The sequence below is a fragment of the Myotis yumanensis genome, unplaced genomic scaffold, assembly GCF_028538775.1.
Source record: "Myotis yumanensis isolate MYYU_CA2020_CCGP unplaced genomic scaffold, mMyoYum1.0.hap1 SCAF_19, whole genome shotgun sequence".
Taxonomy (NCBI): domain Eukaryota; kingdom Metazoa; phylum Chordata; class Mammalia; order Chiroptera; family Vespertilionidae; genus Myotis; species Myotis yumanensis.
Genome location: NW_027223770.1, coordinates 998,772 through 1,015,555, shown reverse-complemented (window position 1 = coordinate 1,015,555; position 16,784 = coordinate 998,772). Strand labels below are relative to the sequence as shown.

The following is a 16,784-nucleotide window of genomic DNA, read 5'->3' as shown; positions in this document are numbered from 1 at the left end:
GTATTTTGAGAACTTGACTACAGTGAGTGTGCAATAAACGTTTAACTTGAAAAACAAAATTCTGGAAAGACACACAAGAAACTAGTAAAAGATGGAGTACAAGGGTTAGAATGGGGTTTTCTAAGGTATACCTTCTTTGTTTTATTCAGACTCCTTTTTGTAAACAAATTGAAGTTTAAATCAAACTTTTAACACAACCAAAGCAATTCATAATGTCCTAGTTGTATTCTCTAATTGTGGAGTAAAGCTTACACCTGCCCTCAAATGTTTCAGACATATCAGAACACATCTTTTCCTCTTTAGTCTGTGTTCTTCAATGTCTGCCTCCTCTTATTTCCATTCTTATTTATTGCCTTAAATGTATTATTTATAGTGACTAAGGAACGTTCCAGGATGAAGAGTCTGGGAAACACTCAAATTGAAATTGCATTATAATTTTTGGCAGGTCTACATCTTGCTGACCATTATAGATAATCTGTGTCTTCTAATTTGTAAACAATATTTATGTTCTTCTCAAGGCTTTCTTGAAATTTAAGGAGAAACAATAGCAATGGCAGCCTTATCCTTTCTCATAAACAAACCTTCAATACAGGCTCCAGTAGATCATAAACGTAGTTTTTCTTCTATAAATACCAATTTTAAGTTTACTTGAACACTGATGCCTCCTTGATAAAAGTCTGAGTTGGAACCGAGTGACCCCTCACCTTTGTCTGTCTACTGAAACGTCTTAAGGCTCTAGAACAGCGGTCACCAACCTTTCTGACCTCACGGACCACCAGTGGCCCTTGGACCACCAATTGGCGATCGCTGCTCTAGAATGTTCTCAGATTAAAAACCAACTTGTCAGTTTTCTTGCATCATATTTCTGGTTCACTTATTCTTGTCGATAGCACCCAAGTGTGCCATATGGCACTTCAGAGGAGCAGTGAACAGCAGATCTGTACCAACACAGTGTTCCAGTTCTGTATGAGGGAAAATTACAGTTTGGATTTAGAGTCATCAGCCACGAGTGATTTTGTTGTAGAGCAAATAAATTTAGTAGATAGATATCGAGGAACATCTCATCTTAGTGTTTTAGCAAAACGTAAAGATTAACAGTGAACGTGTGTGTGTGGTTGTCGAGAACTTAGCAGTGAGTACTGTGGTACAGCTGTCCAGGCGTGGACCCCACAGCCAATGAGAGCACTAAACAGCCATCGGCACTTCTCATTTTACCCATTTAAAGAGAACTGTTTCCTTTATTCTAGTTTTCTATTTATTAGGCTTAATGATTATGTAGGCCACTGTTTCAGTGTTTTGAAATAAAGTTGTAAAAACACCACTAACTCAGCAGAATAATGCTGACCCTAGTGCTGTGTTGTTTTCTTTAGTGCAGAGTAAGGTGGGAGCATAAGACCCTGCTCAGTGCGGTATATTATATTACACACACACACACACACACACACACATATATTGAACATTTTAATAGATCAGTCTGTGGGGAAAAAACTAAACATTTCTAATGTTAACACTCACATTTTTGAAGGAATCACAAATACATTCTATTTTAAAGAGATAAAATATGGTTATTCCTTTCATGGATTAACTCAGTTCCTAATTCTCAGTTACCTGAAAAACTTAAGAGTAGACGAACTGACTGATGTTAATATTTAATGACCTATATAGTTTTTTGAGAGAAGTAATCTTTATTCAGTAAGGTCTTACATAACATAAAAATCTACAAATCAACCATGAACTCATAGGCGTGTATGCGCAGCGCACCGACACAGCCCTGTGAATATGTTTAAGGTTATGTGGCCAGCGTTGACCGCAAAGCGCTAGGTCTCAGCTCAACCACAGTCTTTTCCAGAGAAGCGCCTGGAAGAAAAGGTGACCTTGCTCCTAACATCCACGGGCAGGTCACAGCGTTTCCCATTCCCGCGGGCATGGGCTGGAGTGTGGCGGCGCGGGGCCTGGGGTGGTGGTGGGCGCGGGGTCCTGGGCGTGGGTGGTGGGGGGCGGTGGGCCCGGGGGGCGAGGGGGGTAGCTGGCGGTGCGGGGCGCAGGGCGGGGGGGGGGGGGGGTGGGGGGGGTGGGGGGGGTGGCGAAGAGGTAGCCGGCGGCGCGGGTGGGCTCCTCTGGGCGCGTCGCAGACGCAGTGCAGCTCTTGGGCCTCCATTCTGGGCACTGGGTTGACAGCAGTTTATCAGGAAATTATTGATAAGCAGGTAGCGTTCAAGTGCCCCAAACTCTAATTCTTATAGAAAATTGTTTTTCAAAAGGAAAAAGCGTCACAATTTCTACATCAAAACGAGACTCTCCTGGCTCCGTCCGCCCGCGCAGCGCTGCCCAGGCGCCCGCCCGCGTGTCGTGTGGTTTAACTTCAGCAACATCCCGGGTCAGCGGTGAAGATGGGAGGTGCCCCCAGGGCGCAGGCACAGCGCGGTGCCTGCGCAGACACACATCGTGACCACACAATCCAGAAAAAAAGCAGCACACGATGCGAATGTGGACTTGGATTTTTAATTTTTTTAAAGATTAACTCTCTATATATTAATAAAAGTGCAAAGAACATGTTTAAATTATATTCTGAAATAAAACATCTTTCCCTCAACTGCAGGAGACAAGCGGCAGGAGCCGAGCCCCCTCCGCCGACCGTGCGCCCGAGGACAGTGCTCAGGGCTCTGAGCGGGTCTGGGTGCTCTCAGGAGCCGTTCGTGTCGGTTCCGTCCAACATGACACAGAAAACCAGACACACACGTAAATGCCCGCGGCCAGCGGCTCGGACAGCGCGGCCCGGGCCCCGCCGGGTGGTGCAGCTCCTGCGAGGCGTCTCTGCTCATGTGACGCAACCCCGACAACACGTGCCCGCCCCCCCGGCCTAAACGTTAGGCTAGAACCGAACTTCCATTTTGTTATGTAAACAAAATTTTAAACACAGCATAGTGACATTAGGCCCTGTTACACATAGCTCCCGTTTTGGGTTGATTTTCATCAAAAGGTTTAAAAGAAACAAGAATACCTGCTGCTTTATGTATTTATGGCAATGGTGGCAATAGGTTGCAGAAACAATAGAAACTTCTAATAAAAAAGACATACAACTCTGAACTTTTTTTCTTTAAAACATTCTAGGATATTTCAAATCAAAAAATTGATTTCTATGTGGTTTTAGCAGCTACATGCTCACATATCAAAAGGGTCCCTTGGTTTTGGTTTAGATTTCTTTTATTACTCCTTTCCTTTTCCATAACTGAAAGAATGTCTATTTTAGAAAAGACAGGTTTTATACACTGTGCGGTAGCAACCAAGTTGTAATACTGGCTATGATGGCATTCTGATCACAGATATGCTCTCAGTAATATGCTCTCGCTGAACCTGGAGATGTGAGTATTAAAATATAGAGAAAGCAGCAATCAACTATGCATAACTTGTAGACTCAAAGGTCCATGGTGTCTTCCCTCCTTGGCCTGTTATAAAAATAATTTTGGTTACAAGTGTCTATGCAGCACCAATTTTACTTCAAAAGAAGCATCTTTACTCAGCCACCCAAACAAGTCTACAAGTACACATGTTCAATCGCTTTTCTCACTTCTGTAACTCTAAAAGACTGGTCATTGTATTACATTTTGTCTCAATCAAAAATTATTCAGCAAGTTTTAAAACCATCCATTACAATGCCCTACAACACCCACACCCACAGGTAAAGGAGCAGTCCCCTGACATGCGAGTGTCACGGAAGTGCACCTGCAGTCGGTGGCAGGCCTCTACAGTACAAAAGCATTTCATAGAACTCTGGCATATATAAAATAGCTTACCAATTGTGACCATCCCACTTATGATTAAAGCATAACCCGCGTGTTCCCTCTGCCTTCTGTGGGGGACAGTCAGGGGCCACACAACCTCAAAAAATAAGGATGCATCTATCTCCTTGGCTGACAAAAGCAAAAGGCTCAACTATACAGTTTCTCTCTCAAACTCGCCTGCACTCATGCACACATACACAAAGCCTCCACAGTTTAACCTTCATGACACTAGGGCCACACTTTTGCCCACTTCCAAAAATATGCCGGGAAATTGTGGTTGCAAAATAATGACTCCTGTCTGCGCAGCATGGCCCCCACAGCCCATGTTCTGACTGGGAAGGACCAAGTCCGGAGAGGAGACGAGGCCTCATCGTCATCGCAATCCCTTTGGTTTCCACCTTTACTGTTTCGGTGAATATAGATTGGACTCGGGAGGCCTGAGTCAAAGGCTTTACAAACACTGAACCTGAAGTGCATAAGAGAATAGATTTCTGCTATTATGGCATAGGAAAATTTAAAAAGTAATAGTAATAAACACAACACCATTTACATGAAGAATTTACAAGCCACCTAAGGAATTTCCTAAGACATTCACAGGAGTGGTGGAAGTATGTTAAAAGGCCAAAAACCATCCTAATGATTACATTCTCTGAAAATCCTGCCTGTGCATGCCTCCTGCCCGCCTGTGCAAAGTCTCTCTGTATACACGGTGGACCAAGAAAAACACATTATAAGCAAGAGCCTGCACTGACTGACAAAGGGATAGAACAAATCAACACTTCAGAGCAGGGAAGGAGCTAGATCTCAAAGACAAGTGCTTTAAATATGCTTCTGCAAAAACTCTGACGTGGAGGCAGTTCTGAAGTTTGGACACTCACCAGAGTGGTGCTGCAGGGGCAACTAAGTGAAACTGTGAAACCAGGAGAATCCTCCATTATGGCTTCACCAGGTCCCAGGAGAGAACTGGAACCAGAGCTCCTCCGATGCTAGTTCCCATCTTTCCCTGCCAAGTGCAGGGGCAGGGCCTTCAAGTGATGACCCCGGGGAGCCTCACAGCGCCCACCCCATGCACCCCCGGGCTCCCCACTGCACTCATGAGCTCGCCCTCAGCTGTGCATGACTCTAGGGTGTCTTCAAAAGTCAGGCCTCTATTTTCAGAAGCTTAAAGTCATGACAAAGAGTCAATCAGAAAAAATAAAAACCTCTGGGATCTGACTGTTCCATGTTATGAGAGCCAAGGCTGACACAATGTGTGATGAACATTAAAACTGAGACCAGCCTGCTCTGTCGGGCTGTGCAGAGTAACAGCAAGTGTTCCTGGAACTGAACTCTCCGTCTACTCTTCTTCAAGCTCCTAATAGAGTCCTAGCTCCTAAGTGAGTGTTTGAGTCAGAATCAGGTTGGAAAATGCTTAAAACACTTCAAATTATTTCAAAAGGGAGAAATGAAAAAAAATCACCCAAGTTGAGAAGTTAATTATGGACAGAATAAAACCATTAGTAAACGTGCTGACATAAGTCACAATGAGAAATGGAACCAAAAGAACACAGAGAGCGAGAGGGAGGGAGGAGAGGGACGGGGGGAGGGCTGGCCCTTCCTGCGAGGACCCTCGTTTCCTGATTTCTCCAGACACCCTCGGAGGGAGGCACTCCCATGCCGCCCTCGTCCTCACGGGTCTGACGGAATGATAACCCAGCAGCAGGTGGCCCAGTGCACACAGTAAGACGGGGTTTCTCAGTCATCCTTTGGGGAGGGAGGGCACACAGGCTGGAGATGTGGCCAATTCTGCCGGCAGAGCTAAAGAAATCTTGGTAAAAAAATACCTCAAACAGCCCCCGACCCATTCCGGGGGGGCGGGGGGGATACACCTCTACCCCCCAAACAAAGCAAAGCAAAACCAAACCAAACCAATCTTCTCCCTCCTAAAGAAAACCCAGGAAACTGCCCTGCGAAGTCCTGGGGTGTGCAATCCAATCTGGGAGGTCACTTGGTTTTGGATTCCACATAGATCTTATCTCCATCCCTAATGCCGAAGGAGTGCAAGGCCCGAGAGCTGTACTTCATCTCCTCGGGGCCGAAGGGCGCCTCATGGTCGAAGTGATAGAGCAGCATGCCGCTCGGGGGCAGCTGCACGAGGCTTTTTAATTGTTTCTTTAGTTCTGCGACTGTCTGGTCCAGACGAATGCTCATTTCTTCCACCTGATCGTTAAAGTGGACTTCTACTTTTGCACTGCTCTGGGGTCTTAGATCCACTTCTGCCAAAGGCTCCAACTTCCCATACTTTGTGATCAGTTCGTGATACCTGGAAGGATAAATAGGCAGTGTGAGCTGAAGCCACTTGCAATGGAGTACCAGCGATTTCCCAGCTCCTGGTAAATCACACAGCTGCCCTCGGCATCCTTCTAACATCCTCGTCCAGTGATGGCGAACCTGTGACACGCGTGTCAGAGGTGACACGTGAACTCATTTATTTTTTTGGTTGATTTTTCTTTGTTAAATGGCAATTAAATATATAAAATAAATATCAAAAATATAAATCTTTGTTTTACTATGGTTGCAAATATCAAAAAATTTCTATATGTGACACGGCACCAGAGTTAAGTTAGGGTTTTTCAAAATGCTGACACGCCGAGCTCAAAAGGTTCGAATCACTGGCCTAGTCCCAGGTTCTGTCTAAGTCTCTGATGACCACTGTGGAATCTGTGATCAGAAATGGTTGCCCTTTGAGCTCACAGTGAAACCGTGTTCTTGTGGGCAGTCTCTCCTGAAGATGGTCCCCGTGCCTGCTGTCCCTTCTTACTAAGAAAGGCTCAGTGAGAACGGAGCCTAAAGAGAGGACACGACGAAGACCACAGAGAAGAGTCCAGTTTGTAGAAGTGGCTTTCCTGGTGCTTCATAAAGAAGGCCGGTCTGAGCACTGCTCCTTGGTAACAGCTGGGAAGAGGGAAGTAGGCCGGCAGTTCCTGAACCCGAAGTCCTATATTACAAACACCCAGGGTGTGTTAGCCTGTCTGAATGATCCAGCCTAGTCTCAGTGGCTACAATACAAGGAATTTGTGGAAGAGTCAAGAATAAATTTTTGTAAAAAAGTGGTAAATGGGGGATACAAGTTCCTTGATCAAGGCAGTAATAAAGAGCAAAAAATACCAAAAGGAAAGTGAATTACAGAGGTGAGTCTAGTGCTCCCAAGATCAAGCTTCCCACGTGGGAAATCTTGTTTCCACTATCAGCCTTGGAGGATCTGATTTTATTGAGGAAGCTGAGCAGTTTCCTAAAAACCAGAGAGGGAAAATGCTGAAAAGATCCGATATTAGCTTTATTATAACCAAGACTATAACAAGGTTAATTCATTATTAGAATACAATGGTCACATAAGATTATTCCCCACCTCTCCCCCCCTACTTTTGGTTTTAACTTAGTTAAATCGGTGCTAAATTAAGGTTGGCAGGAACATAGACGACGCAGTGAGATGTCTGGTCAGAGATGGAGGCAAGCATTTCTACCACAGGAGAGTCAGGGTAAGGCCAAGTGGCACTGGCCTTGGAGTCGGAGACTCTCTTACGATTAGCCATGTGACTCTCTTACCATTAATCACGTGACTCTCTTACCATTAGCCACATGACTCTTACGATTAGCCATGTGACTCTCTTACGATTAGCTGTGTGACTTGGAAACTTGCTCAATCCTTTTGGATTTCAGATTTCTCATTAGTAAAATTGGGATAATAAATCTGCCCTTCCTACAAAACAGTCTTAAGAATTATATAAAACTAGAGGCTGAGCACACAATTAAATCATGCGTGTGTAGGGTCCCCTAGGCCTAGCCTGCCATCACGGCCATGTCTGCCATCCTGAGATGCCTCGCACGCTCTGTGGACACTGCTGGCGCCCCGCCCCACCTGCTGCGAGAGCCGCTGCTCTTTTGGTCGTGACGCCATTACGGCATCATGACCACAGGCTTTTATGATATATATAACAGGTGAGTAACACTTTGTAAATTAACTTCATAACAAATAAAAAAATACAAACATTACATTCCCTTCTGTTCTGGAATTTACATTATTAAAACACACACACGACTTAGAAAATATATAATTAAAGTATATTTAGGTAGAACTTCTTAGAAAAGGTAGGGTTATGATGAAGCAAATTACAGGACTTGAGCCCAAAGTAGTACTTTTAAAAAGGGTAAAGAAATCACCAGCAGCAACTAACAGAAGAAGAGATGTCAACCAAAGGTTGTCATCATCAATTCAATGCCAACAGGAGTCCCCGTATTTGGTGTGGCAAAGGGGGAGAATTTATTCAGTGAAAACAGCTCAGCTGTGAAAAAGCTCAGATGTAGAACAGTGTGGCTGAAGCAGCTCACTTTAAAACAGCTTGGCTGAGACCACTCAGGTATGAAGTAGCTCAAAGTGGCTCAGGTGTTACAGCTCCAGTCAGGGGAAGGCAGTCATCATGGAAACTGAACGTGTCCTCCATTGAGACAAAGGTGAAGCTGACTTATGTAGAGAAGAGTGTCTGCACCCAGTCCCTGATTGGTCCATTTGTATGCAAGTAGGGACTCCACATCTATATCAGTCCAAATAGCACTGTCCTGATTGGTCAGAATGGAATGCTCTGATTGGTCAGTGAGGAGCAAATGATATATAGCTGCACAGCTCCAATTAGACAAGGAAAGTCTCAGTCCTATTGGCCGAATTTCAATTCTAGGAGCTGTCTTGTAAGGGTCAACTGAGTCAGCAGGAGCCCAGTGCAGGAGGCTTGGCCGCCCGGTCTGTGGCTTACCCTGAAACTTAGAGTGCATGAGACCTCCGTAAATAATGGCTGCTAGACTCAGGTATGAATTTGAGTCTAATTACCACAAAAACTCCTATTTGGCAGGTATATTCTTTCTTGGGTCAACAGAGGGAATAACCTTCTTGCCATAATCTTTTAAAAGGAAAGAAAGATCTGAATTAGTGGATGCATAAACTGGATGAGCTTTCTCATTTTTCTGTTCCAACCTCTTCCCGAAATACCTTCCTGAACTGCAAAGATTGGTACTGAAAACTACATTTCCCACACTCCCTTGCAGGTGAGCTTTAGCTTCCATCAAGCACATTCAATTCCCCTGGGGTGAGAAATAATGAATCTAGCAGGCACAATTTGGGTAGAGGCTTCCTAATTACCAGATTGTAGTTCAAGCAGTGTGTTCATGCCCATAGCTTGCTGATTTCCAGATCCCAGCTAAGGTGGTGTGACAGCATCAGGACATCACTTCTTGAGTCTCTCCTTATAGGGCTCCTGCAGAGGTAGCAGTGCCCTTGGTCAGCTCGTTCTGTGGTAGCGTTCTAGAGACAGACCAGTTCTAGGGAGACAGACCTTCCAAAGATGTTGTAAGCATCTTATTTTCTGTATTAAATTCCTTTCTTCTTAAAATAGCTATTGTGAGGTGATGTCGGGGAATGGCAGCATGCAAGATTCCCTTGGTCTCTACCCTTGAATTTTTGACAATTTCAACAGGTATAACTAAACAAAGGATTCCCTGCTCAATGCACAAAGTCACCTGAGAAATCCACGCATTGAAACATCTAAAGGTGGGTAAGTTGGAACAAACTGGGGAGGTGAGAAGAGAGAAGAAGAAATCCAGTTGTGGCTGGCACTCCACTCAGCAGGGAGGAGCAAAGAGATTCCAAGGACACTCCTGCAGCAATGAGTAGTAGGAGCTGCAGCTGGGCCCAGAGACCTAGGCAAGGACACAGCATGGGGTACGACTGTGGTTGTCGGGTGATCAGCATTCCCAACAGAGAAACAAAGCCACAGAGCCTGACCCTCTGTAGCATCCCAGAGCTCATCTCCGTTTGCCCTTCGTGTCGGGCTGCAAAGCACATTATCTGCAAACCTAAGAACAGGTACTACAGAATCACTTTATCCCTGAGCAAAGGGTGAACAGTCCCGGGGCTGGGTGCAGGGGGAACCCCGTAAAGGTCTAAGGTCATCATTACCAGGAGGGCAAAACAACGAAGAAGCTGGCCAGTTCCCCAAGTCCTCCCCACCCCGACACATTATGGCTACACAGATGGGAGCCTCTCTCTGGCCGTGGAGGACAGCACTGGGATTTCATAGAGCTAAGAAAACTTGTTCTATTCAGTGCCACCTACTGGAAAAGAATAGAAAGACTTCTTCATAGTAATCTGTTAGAGAAGTGCCACTTATACATTGATGTCGAGACAGAGAAGGAATCCATCAAATGCCATGAGTAAACCAAGGGAGCAAGGCAACTCAGAAAGAAACTGAAAAATCTCCAGTAAGCAAACTTAAAGACATGGAAATATGTGATATAAATGACAAAGAACTGAAGATTGTACTTCTGAAAATACTCAATGAGATGTGAAAAAATACAGGCAATTTAGTGAGCTCAGAAAACAAATCAACAAACAAAATGAGTACTTTACCAAAGAGATTGAAAAAAGAACCAAACAAATTCTGAAGATGAAGAACTCAATAAAAGAGATCAAGAATGAACTAGCAATCACAGGAAATACAGTGGACCAGATGGAGGAAAGAATTAGTGATATCGAAGACAGAAATCTAGAAATGTAGCAGAGGGAAGAGAGACTTGAGCATGAAAAAAAAAAAAAAAGAAAGAAAGAAAAGAAAAATGAAAGGACTCTACGAGAACTATATGACTCCAGCAGAGAGAGCAATATGAAAACAGGCATACCAGAAGAAGAGAGGAAGGAAGGAAAGAAGAGCTTATTCAAACAAATAGTTGATAAGAACTTCCCAAACCTAATGAGAGAACTAGATCCTAGAATCCAAGAAGCAAACAGAACACCTAATTACCTCAACCCAAGGAGGCCTTCTTCAAGGCACACTGTATTAAAACTGTCAAAAATTAAAAGAAAGAATTATCAATGTAGCCAAGGAAAAGAAGAACGTAACCTATAAAGGAAAACCTATCAGAATATCATTAGACTTCTCAGCAGAAACTCTACAAACCAGAAGAGACTGGAACCAAATGATCAAACTACTGAAAGAGAGATATTACCTGCTAAGAACAATATATCCAGCAAAGTTATCATTTAAATGTGAGTGAGAAATAAAGACTTTTCTAGACATACAGAAGCTGAGAGAACTTATCACCAGAAGAACTTCAGTGCAGAAAATACTCACGGGGGATAGTCTACCTGAAACTGAGAACGAAAGGTCACAAAATTATGATTATGAGTAATATCACCAACAAACAGCATAAACAGGGATAATCTGTGACAATAAAAACACCAAAGGGGAGGGGATAAAGGTCTGAATTTGCAAAGGATGGAGATTACATGCACTCAAAAGATAAAGGATTACTGTATATATGAAACTTTCTTTTTCATAAAGCTAATGGTAGTCACACACACACACACACACACACACACACACACACGCAGAGCTTAGAAAAAGAAGAAACAGAGGAAAGAAGTATAGGATACTACCAAATAAAAAGAGACAGAAACACACACAAAAAGAACCAGCAGAGGCACAGAGGTACCAGAAGACAAAATATAAAATGGCTACAGGAAATCCTCATACATCAACAATTACTGGAAATGTAAGTGGATTGAATTCACTAATAAAGAGGCACAGCATAGCAGATTGGCTCAAAACACAAAACCTAACCATTTTCTGTCTTCGTCAGATGCATATAAGCTGCAAAGACAAAGATAGACAAAAAGTGAAAGGGTGCAAATAAATTCTCCAAGCAATTAACATCCACAGATAAGCAGATTTCAAACTAACAAAAGACAAGGATGGACATTTTATAATGAATAAGGGGACACTAGATCAAGAAAACATGATACTTCTCAAAATATATACACATCATCAGGGAGCACCAAAATATATAAAGCAACGACTAACAGGAATAAAGAGAGGAACAGATAAGAACACAATCATAGTTGGGGACCTTACTACTCCATTGACAGTACTAGACAGATCACTCAAACAGAATATCAACTAAGAAATATTGGCCTTAAGTGCCACATTGGAACAAATGGACATAACTGACATTTACAGAGCCCTTCAACCCCAAATTTCAAATTATACATTCTTCTCCAATGCACATGGAACATTCTCAAGGATAGACCCTATGTTGGATAAAAAAAACTAGCATCAACAAACTCAAGAAGATTGAAATGATACCAAGCATATTCTCTGACCACAATGCTTTGAAATTAGAAATCCACTGAAAAAAGTAAGTAAAGAAAGCCACAAATACGTGGAGATTAAACAACATACTACTAAAAAATGACTGGGTCAAATAAGAAATAAAAGGTGAGATATAAAGATATAGAGAGACAAATGAGAATGACAATATGACACACCAAAACTTCTGGGATGCAGTGAAAGCAGTAATAAGAGGGAAGTTTATATCATTACAGGCCCATTTCAAGAAACAAGAGAAAGCCCAAGTAAACAACCGAACATTGCATTTTAAAGAACCAGAAAAGAACAAAAGCAACCCAAAGTCAGAAGAAAGGAAATAATAAAAATTAGAGTACAAATGAATGAACTAAGGAACAAAAAGGTTATATAAAATTTTAATACAATAAAGAGCTGGTTCTTTGGTAATATTAATAAAATTGACATACCCTTGGCTAAATTCACTAAAGAAAAAAGAGAAAAGACTCATATAAACAAAATCAGGAATGAAAGAGAAGTTACCACAGACATCACAGATATACAAAGGATCATACTAGAATACTATGAAAATTATGTACATGCCACCAAATTCAATAACCCAGAAGAAATGGACAAGTTCCTAGAAATATATAACCTTCTGAGATTGAATCATGAAGAACCGGAGAATCTAAATCAGGGGTCATCAAACTTTTTAAACAGGGGGCCAGTTCACTGTCCCTCAGACCATTGGAGGGCCGGACTATAGTTTAAAAAAAAACTATGAACAAATTCCTATGCACACTGCACATATCTTATTTTGAAGTAAAAAAACAAAACGGGAACAAATACAATATTTGTATTTGCATGTGGCCCGCGGGCCTTAGTTTGAGGACCCCTGATCTAAATAGACCTGATCAGCAGTGAAGAAATTAAAGCAACCATCAAAAACCTCCCAAAAATATAAGTCTAGGACTAGATGGCTTCACCAGTGAATTCTACCAAACTTCCAGAGAAGATGTGAAACCTGTACTTCTCAAAATTTTCCAAAAATTGGAAGAGGCAATATTTCCTAATGCCTTGTATGAGGCCAACATAACCGTGATATGGAAACCTGGAGAGGATCACACACACAAGAAAACTACACACCATTTTCTCTGATGAACACAGATGCCAATTTCCTAAACATAGTACTAGCAAGTCAAATACAACAATTCATTAAAAAATAATACATCACAATCAAGTGGGGTTCATTACAGGGGCACAAAGAAGGTTCAACATACACAAATCAATAGTATCTAATTGACATCTACAGAACACTCTATCCAACAACAGCAGAAACACCTTTTATGAAAGCATCCCTGAAACCATCACCAAGGTAGGCAATAAAATAAACGGTAAGAACTTTAAAAGAATTGATATTGCACAGGGTATGTTCTCTAACCAAAATGGAGACAAAGTAAAAATCAATAAACACTTAAAAATCCCTAAGCACTTGGAAATTAAATTTGTAAATAATTCATGGATCAAACAAGAAGACAAATAAAAGAAAAATTAAAAAACAAAAATTAATGAAAATAAAAATATATCAAACATGTGAGATGCCAGCAGTGCTGAGAGTAAAATTTACAGTACTAAATATTTATTAGGAAGAGTCTCAAATCAATTATCTACATTCCTACCTCAAACAAACAAACAAAAAAGCAAATAAAGCCAAAAGAAAGAAATAACAAAAATAGCAGAAATCATTTTTTAAATATATATATATATATATATATATATATATATATATATTTGATTTCAGAGAGAAAGGGCGAGGGAGAGAGAGACAGAAACATCAATGATGAGAATCGTCAATTGGCTGCCTCCTGCACACTCCCTACTGGGGATTGAGCCCACAACCTGGGCATGTGCCCTTGACGGGAATCAAACCTGGGACCCTTCAGTCCTCAGGCTGACGCTCTATCCACTGAGCCAAACAGGATAGGGCAGAAATCAATTTTTAAAAAGTAAAGCTACATTAAAAACTACAAAACATTGTTGATAGCAATTAAAGATGACACAAATAAATGGAGAGATTCCACGTTGATTGTTTGAAATATGCAATATTATAAGATGTCTAAACTACCCAAAGCAATCTACAGATTCAATGTAATCCCTATCAAAATCCCAAAGTACTATTTTGCAGAAATAGAAAAAAATCACCCTGAATTTCATATGGAATCTCCAAGAACCCCAAAAACAATTTTGAAAATTAAGAATAGAGGACTCACACATCCTTAATTCAAAACATACTACAAAGCTACAGTAATCAATATAGTATGGCACAGGCATTAAGACAGACACATAGGCCAATAAGAGGGAACAGTGGGGCCGGAAATAAAACCTCACGGACAAGGTCGTGACCATCAATAAAGATGCCAAGACCACTCAATAGGGAAAGGGCAATTTCTTCAACAAATGGTGCTGAGAAAACTGCATATCCACATGCAAGAAAATAAAAGTGGACCCCTTACTTTATACCATATACAAAAGAAGTAACTCAAAATACATTGAAAACCTAAAGGTAAGATCCAAAACTATAAAACTCCCAGAAGAAAACATAAGGGAAAAGCTACACGACATTGGTCTTGGCAATGATTTCTTGGATTATTACACCAAAAAACACAGGCAACAAAAGCATAAACAGACAAATGGATACTACATCAAACTTAAAAACTTTTGAGCAGCAAAGGGTACAAAGAACAGAGCAAAAAGGCAACCCACAGGGGTTAATATCCAGGATTTATAAAGAAATCCTACAACTAAACAACAACAAAAAACCTGATTAAAAAATGGGCAAAGGACTTGAATAGATATTTCTCCAAAGATGACATACATATGGCCAACAGGCACAAAGAAAAATGTTCAACATCATTAATTATCAAAGAAATACAAAGTAAACCCACAGTGAGACACCACCTCTATACCCATTAAGATGACCATCAAAAACACCACCACCACAAAATAACAAGTCTTGGTTAGTGGGAAATTGGGACCTTTCTGTACTGTTGTGTGATTATAAAAGGATGCAACCACTATGAAAACAGCATGGCGGTTCTTCAAACATTAAAGATAGAACCACCATATAACTCAGCAATCCTACTTCTGAGATTCAAAAGAAATGAAAGGCTGGGTCTTGAAGAGATATCTGCACACCCATGTTCATAGCAACACTATTACAGAGATGGAAGCAACCCGAATGTCTATTGATGGATAAATGGATAAACAAAATGTGGTATGTATACACAATGGAATATTATTCAACCTTAAAAAGAAGGAAATCAGTCATATGCTACAATACAGAAGAACCTCGAGGAAATTAAGTGAAACAGACACAAAAAGATGAGTACTGCATGATTCCATTTATGTACAGAGTCAAATTCATAGACACGCAGTAGAATGATGATGGCTGCAGTGGTTGCAGGGGCTGCAGAGGCGGCACTGGGGAGCTGATGATTAATGGACACAGTTTCAGTTTTGTCCAATGAAGATTTGTAGTACAACAATGTGAATATACTTAACACTTCTGAACAATACACATAAAAATGGTTAAGATGGTAAATTTTGTTATGTATACTTTATAATTTAAAAAAGTGATTAAATTGGTAAACTTTATGTGCATTTTACTATAATTAAATTTTTTAAAAACTTAAATAATAAAAAAGAGATTTAACACCAATTTTACACAATCCTGTCTAGAAAACAGAAGAGGGGGGAACACTTACTAATTCATTTCGTGAAGCCAGTATTATCCTGATACCAAAAGAATCGACAACTGCCTTAAAAAATACTACATACCAACATCTCCCATGAGCTTAAACACAAAAATCCTAAACAAAATATTATCAAAATAAATTCAACAGCGTATCAAAAGAAATATACATCATGACTGAGTGGAAATTATTCTACGTATGCAAGACTGATTTAACATTTGAAAATCCATCAGTATGGCATCCCTGCCAACAAGTTAATGAAGAAAAATCATATCAGAGTAATTGATACAAAAAATAATTAGAAAAAACTGATACCCATTTATGATAAAAATTCTCAGTATGTCAGAAATAGAGGGAACTACTTCAACTTGATAAAGAGCACCAACAGAAGAAACCTACAGCTCACATTATACTTAGTGGTAAAAAACTGAATTCTTTTCCCTAAGATTAGGAACAAAACAAGGATGCCCAATCTTGCCACTCTTAAGCAATATAGTACTAGAAGTTCTAGCCACTGTAAAAAGGCACAAAAACGAAATAAAGTCATATACATTAGAAACGCAGAAATAAATTTTTTTGTGTTTGCAAATGACATGAAATACTTAGACGTAAATCTAACAAAAGATTTTACAAGACTTTGTATGTTGAAAATAACAAAATTTTGATGGATAAAAACAAAGATGGGAGGAATAAAAAACAGTATATATATATATATATATATATATATATATATATATATATATATAAAAGCCAAGTGACCGGAACGACCAGAACAACCAGTTGCTATGAGGCGCACCGCGGCAGCCAACCGGCCTGATTGGGGCTCCCCCCAACCTCCTATGGCCCCCCAACCTCCTATGGCCCCTCTCCCTGGCTGGCCCCATTCCCAATCAGCCGCCCCCTGACCCCTATTGGGGGCGGGGCTGGCCGGCCAACCACCCGTGGCCCCTCCCCCCAGCCGGCCCCACCCCCAGTGGCCCCCATGGGGGTGGGTCGGCTGGACCCCACCTGTGCACGAATTCGTGCACCAGGCCTCTAGTATAAATAAAGAGACATATTGTGTTCATGTATTGCAGATCCAATAGAGTAAATATGTCAATCTT

The 16,784-nt window shown here is 41.2% G+C and overlaps 1 protein-coding gene across 2 annotated transcripts in view; it reads right to left on the bottom strand.

Annotated features, from left to right (window-relative positions):
• Positions 1–2,483: 2,483 nt before the first annotated feature.
• Positions 2,484–16,784, bottom strand: part of TBCEL (tubulin folding cofactor E like) — a 73,297-nt gene continuing 58,996 nt past the window's right edge. For both annotated transcript variants that reach the window (XM_070399892.1, XM_070399893.1), the window contains exon 8: positions 2,484–6,084. In XM_070399892.1, coding sequence (XP_070255993.1) covers positions 5,766–6,084 — 319 coding nt within the window. In that variant the 3' untranslated portion in view covers positions 2,484–5,765. The remainder of the gene's footprint in view (positions 6,085–16,784) is intronic.